Source organism: Phyllobates terribilis, unplaced genomic scaffold (genome assembly GCF_046119375.1).
Source record: "Phyllobates terribilis strain yellow unplaced genomic scaffold, ASM4611937v1 Scaffold_12__6_contigs__length_324123572, whole genome shotgun sequence".
Classification (NCBI taxonomy): Eukaryota; Metazoa; Chordata; class Amphibia; order Anura; family Dendrobatidae; genus Phyllobates; species Phyllobates terribilis.
The window spans coordinates 306124926-306131192 of record NW_027362772.1 but is presented as its reverse complement, the minus strand read 5'-3'; the positions used below and the strand labels follow the sequence as shown (position 1 = coordinate 306131192).

Here is a 6267-nt window from a genome sequence, read left to right as displayed (position 1 = left end):
CCAGCGAGAGACCCCCGCTATAGATAGGTCTCATCATCCAAGAGTAGGATGATGGGCATTACTGTCCTGGGATGCTAATAAGAAAGGTTGCCTTTATGTGACGGTCTTACACTTGTGCTACTATGTCTATAGGGACTGATCTATACAGCTGCAATTATCCCACCCCAGACCCCTCCATTCAGTGTAAGAGCAAAATTCACAAACTTTCTGCTGTTTCCAATAAATCAATGAAACAAGAACCATGTAAATATCAGAAAACGACTTATAACATGAGGTTTAAGCAAATTCAGTGCAAAATGCCACTTTTCCTGACTGCTGCATTCGCGGGATTATTCAGTCCTTCATAACCAGCATCTTTAGTACCTAGTAGAGCCCCTCTGGCTGTTGTGAGCTGCCGCAGAAATGATGCATAGCCCGACATCTATAGTACTTGATAGAGCCCCTCTGGCTGTTGTGACCTGATGCAGTCATGATGTATAACCAGACATCAATAGTACTTGGTAGAGCCCCTCTGGCTGTTGTGACCTGCTGCCATTGTGATGTATAACCAGACATCGGCTTCTAGCAGCGTTTCTGAGGGGTCTTAGCCCATTCCTCGTGGGCACTGGTCTCCCAAGTTACTAATATTGCCCATGAGGAATGAGATAAGATCCCTCCGAAACATTGCTAGAAGCCGATGTCTGGTTATACATCACGTCTGCAGCAGGTCACAACAGCCAGAGGAGCTCTACCAAGTACTATAGATGCTGGTCATGAAGGTGTTAGGAAAGTTGACCTTTTATATAGAATTTGGAGAATCCTCTTGTTTCTAGTTGTGATCAGATATTTCCAATCAATGTAAACGGCAGAAAGTCGGTAAAGTTTCCATAGTGGGGGGGTAACTGATTGCTGTACTCCAGCGTTCCCGGGACGTCCCCCCGGGCCAGGCTCACCTGTGTACGCGTCCTCAGATCTCCACGTTGGGGTCTGTGAATCCTTTCTTCCCCTCGTTCACCAGCACGGGCTTCTCTGTCCGCGTGTGCCAGACCAGGATCTGCAAACAGGAGCAGATTGTATACAGCCTGGACCCTCCACGGTATACAGCGCATCCTAGGGATCGATGCAAGGGGTTTCTGGTTCTAGAGACCCTCGTAGAGGTCTGACCTCTGGTTCCCCCAGTAATCCGGGGGTGCAGGCGCTACACTTGGCACTTTCTACATCTCCCATGGGGTGTAATGGAGTTGGGGTGCTCTTGGTTCCACCCCCACAGTTGTTGGACCCCCCATTACACTATTTCGATGCTGACTGGCGCCCCTGCCCCCATTTCCCCACGTACCTTAGTGCAATTATCGGCTTTGGGCTCCAGGTCGTTGAGGGTGACGAGCTCCCGCAGTAAGCTGCTCTCCTGGTAGCCGCCCTTCACTCCCCGCAGCTTGAAATACGCCTGCGGTCGCTGCAGAATAAGCCGCAGGTTGACGGAGAAGCCCGCCATGTCTATCGCGAACGGCCGGTGCGGATCGAACACCGTCTTCCATCCGTACACTCTCCCGGCACCGTTGACCTTCGGCGACTCGTAGCGCAGGCCTCCGACGAAAGCCACCGGCCACACCGACACCTTCCTGGTGTTCCGCATCTAGAGAGAAAGCGTCAGTGTATCCTTCACGTCACACTCCAGAGCTGCGCTCCTAATGCTGCAAAGTTCACATTCAAAAACCTCCCACCATAGTGTCTAAGGTAAGATCTGCATCGATTTCTCCTCCACGTTTTCAATATCTCTGCTTTCTGTCAGTGAATCCAAAGGCTGACAACCCTCCACTGACCAAACACCTCTCACAGCTGAGGGTTTGTTACCATTGTATCCCTTTGTGCACCGCGCCCTCATACTCCGGACCGGACGCTGATTGCAGTCATTGTGTTTGCGGCTGTCAATCACACACTGCGCTGCTGACTCCGTCCCCCCCCCCCCTCTTCCACATAACTCCTGGATGTGAGTACAAAGCCCCCCGAACTTTGTTCCTGACCACCCACCTTGGGCGCCAGAACGTGTCTCTTTTCGCTGTAATCACGGCTCCATTACAAGCTGTTAACACGATATTTTCCATCATGGAGAAACCCCTGACTCCACCGAGGACGAGTCCTGCAGATGCACCGACGCCGCGGCTGCACCCAGACTTTGGTCGCACGACTTGCAGATGACGTTGTCTTGTGCCCCTCACACTTTTGGGGGCTTTGTATTCACATCCAGCGATTTTACAATTGCAATTTAGCTTTTAAAAAAAAAAGTCGCACAACAGCAAATGTTTTTAACCCGACAACTTGTTTAAGAGTTTCTTGTTGCCCTCATCTATGTGAGATTAAAGGGGATGTCCAGGACTTATTATTAATGAGCTTTAGTATTTATAGGACAGCAAAATCTTATCAGATCAGTGGGGTCCCACACCCAGTACCCCCTCTATTGTCTGTTACCAGCTCCAGCCTGATGTACACCATTCAGTGGCCATTTTCGGTACTGCAACTCAGCACCCGTGATCGGAGCAGCAGCACCGAGAACGGCCACTACATGGTGTACAGTGCTGATCCTAATCGTGGTGGTCCCAGGTGTCCGAACTTCTCCAATCTGAGACCACCGCCAATGTAACAAGAGTTCGTGCATTACTGTCGCTACTGCCAGACCCCTAATATTGCAGCTCATCAATCCCACTGGAATATTGGGGTCTGTGCCCCCTACTGCGCTGTGCTTTCCACGCCCCTAATCTCAACACTCCCCGGGTAGTAAAGTTAGAAGTTGCTGCAAAGCAAAAACCCCTCTAATTTCTATGGTTGCAGCTCAATGTTTCCCCCATACTTTACACTGCAGCTCTGCCATAATTAGGCACAAGTCCACGAATATCAGCAGGAAGTGATTAGATGCAGAGTAGGGACTGTAGTCCAGCAGTCCCATGTAACGGCCCGCACTAGGGGGCTTCACCAGTCCATAGACTCACCTCCTCGAACAGATCCAGGCTGTACGTGTTATCGTCATCGGCGAAGTACACGACTCCCGGCAAACTGCTGTTCTTGTTAAAAGTCTCCCTAAGCCATCGCAGGGCGAGGTTCCTCTGCATAGTCCCCCGGGGTATTCGGGGGTCCCGGGTGTCTCCCCTCAGTTTATAGTTTCGGGGGGTCTCCACATTGAGGTGGGTGTAGTTGAGACCAGACTCCTGCAGCAGCCGGGTGACCAGCGGGGTGCGGCGCTGCGAGTCCTCCACCAGGACCCAGTGCAGATTGGGCACGTGCAGTAACGTGTTGGACAGACGGGTCAGCTCTGCCTTCTGCACCGGCCGGCTGTAGGTCGGGGTGATCACGTGGATGGTGGCGAGGTTGCCCATCCAAGGCGGCGGCCGCGTGTACACATACTCAGTCCTGACAACTTCTACTATATCCCGTTCAGACGAGCAATACTCCCTGGAGTCGGAGCCTGGACTTGCATCTCTGCGGCCGTCGCTGCCGTCCTCTGCGGAGACAGAAAACAAGATAATCTCAAGGAAGTCAGAGGAAGTAACCAAGAAGTTCTGCAGCAGACTCGTCTGTATGCGCCCGGGGGAGGATGGGATGAGCTTCATTCTACCCCACTCGCCTTCACAAAGCCTCATCGGATTTACGGGATTTTCTCGCCGTCGTGGGACGAGATGTTAAACGACAACAATTCAATCAAAGCGAAAAACGGGGGGAAAAAGGGATTTAACGGTAAAAATGAAACCGATTTTGTCGTTTTTAGGTTTTACATTTATTTTTTAATTATTTTAAGTTTTTTTTTTTTTTTTGTCCTCGTTAGGGGACATGTACCTGTTATCACCCATACGGGTATGTACTGTCCTGATGGAGCTTGCCTAGGACCCTCTCCCCGCCTGCGGGGGTCTGGACAGATTTTATATGGGGGGCTTAGGCTATAACCCTGCAATCGAGCAACGATCTAATAGAACAAGATGGACACGAACCGATCACAGAAAGCAAAAAAGTCACAAGCGGATCCAGAAGGCGGATGATGATGATGATGATGATGAAGATGAACGTATCGCATTGGTAAAAATGGCGACTTGCGGCTGATGTGACGTCTATATGGGAAGCACAAGGTGGGAAATAATATCCGAGGGTGGGCGCAGCTAGGAAGGGGCAGAGGGGGATATAAGTGACAATATTATGATGGTTGATGGGGGTCCTGCGGAGTCCAGGGGCTGCAGCTCAGGTCTATTATACCTATACATTTTACATTAACAGGAGCAGAACTCCTCCGGCATTACAGTTACTATCTCCTGACTTCATTACCTATAGAGACCGGGACTGACCTCCCCGTGCACCGACCCGTTATTACTGGGCTCCGAGGCGTCAGTGATTTCTATAATGTATCATCAGCTCAATGGGAGCGGAATAAACGCAGGAGCCGCCTCCGCTCCGACATCGGCAGCGACGTGACTGCCAAGTATATAAACGAGACATTTACTCCGGGAAATCTGCGCTTTGTGAAGGGGGTTATAGCTGCATTAATAAGAGAAATCCTGATAAATCCATGAGCTGCAGCCGCCCAGAGGCAGAAAGTGCAACATGGAAGAAAGAAAGGCGGCAGCACAAAGAAGCTCCGAGGAGCCCACTGAAAGTAATCCAGAATATTCACAGGCGACGGCACCCAAACCCACATGACCCCATACAGCTAAGGGAGAAACGGCACAATACGTTTTTTTAGCTCTACACCCGGGATTTGGACATTGTCTATAGTGAATATACATAGAAATTGCAGTCACTGTCTACATACATTACTGATCCCGCATTATACTCCGGAGCTGCACTCACTATCCTGCTGGTGTAGTCACTGTGTACATACATTACATTACTGATCCTGAGTTACATCCTGTATTATACTCCAGAGCTGCACTCACTATTCTGCTGGTGCAGTCACTGTGTACATACATTACATTACTGATCCTGAGTTACATCCTGTATTATACTCCAGAGCTGCACTCACTATTCTGCTGGTGCAGTCACTGTGTACATACATTACATTACTGATCCTGAGTTACCAACTGTATTATACTCCAGAGCTGCACTCACTATTCTGCTGGTGCAGTCACTGTGTACATACATTACTGATCCTGAGTTACCTCCTGTATTATACTCCAGAGCTGCACTCACTATTCTGCTGGTGCAGTCACTGTGTACATACATTACATTACTGATCCTGAGCTACATCCAGTATTATACTCCAGAGCTGCACTCACTATTCTGCTGGTGCAGTCACTGTGTACATACATTACATTACTGATCCTGAGTTACCTCCTGTATTATACCGCAAAGCTGCACTCACTATTCTGCTGGTGCAGTCACTGTGTACATACATTACATTACTGATCCTGAGTTACATCCTGTATTATACTCCAGAGCTGCACTCACTATTCTGCTGGTGCAGTCACTGTGTACATACATTACATTACTGATCCTGAGTTACCTCCTGTATTATCCTCCAGAGCTGCACTCACTATTCTGCTGGTGCAGTCACTGTGTACATACATTACATTACTGATACTGAGTTATCCCCTGTATTATACTCCAGAGCTGCACTCACTATTCTGCTGGTGCAGTCACTGTGTACATACATTACATTACTGATCCTGAGTTACCTCCTGTATTATACTCCAGAGCTGCACTCACTATTCTGCTGGTGCAGTCACTGTGTACATACATTACATTACTGATCCTGAGCTACTTCCTGTATTATACTCCAGAGCTGCACTCACTATTCTGCTGGTGCAGTCACTGTGTACATACATTAAATTACTGATCCTGAGTTACATCCTGTATTATACTCCAGAGCTGCACTCACTATTCTGCTGGTGCAGTCACTGTGTACATACATTACATTACTGATACTGAGTTACCTCCTGTATTATACTCCAGAGCTGCACTCACTATTCTGCTGGTGCAGTCACTGTATACATACATTACATTACTGATCCTGAGTTACCTCCTGTATTATACTCCAGAGCTGCACTCACTATTCTGCTGGTGCAGTCACTGTGTACATACATTACATTACTGATCCTGAGTTACCTCCTGTATTATACTCCAGAGCTGCACTCACTATTCTGCTGGTGGAATCACTGTGTACATACATTACATTACTGATCCTGAGTTACACCCTGTATTATTCTCCAGAGCTGCACTCACTATTCTGCTGGTGCAGTCACTGTGTACATACATTACATTACTGATCCTGAGTTACCTCCTGTATTATACTCCAGAGCTGCACTCACTATT

The 6267-nt window shown here is 48.7% G+C and overlaps 1 protein-coding gene across 3 annotated transcripts in view; it reads right to left on the bottom strand.

Moving 5' to 3' along the window:
• B3GAT1 (beta-1,3-glucuronyltransferase 1) overlaps positions 1-6267 on the bottom strand; it is an 80522-nt gene that overhangs the window by 1683 nt on the left and 72572 nt on the right. For all 3 annotated transcript variants that reach the window (XM_073657323.1, XM_073657322.1, XM_073657321.1), the window contains 3 exons: positions 2964-3472; positions 1316-1612; positions 933-1033 (listed from right to left, as the gene is read on the bottom strand). In XM_073657323.1, coding sequence (XP_073513424.1) covers positions 947-1033; positions 1316-1612; positions 2964-3472 — 893 coding nt within the window. In that variant the 3' untranslated portion in view covers positions 933-946. The remainder of the gene's footprint in view (positions 1-932; positions 1034-1315; positions 1613-2963; positions 3473-6267) is intronic.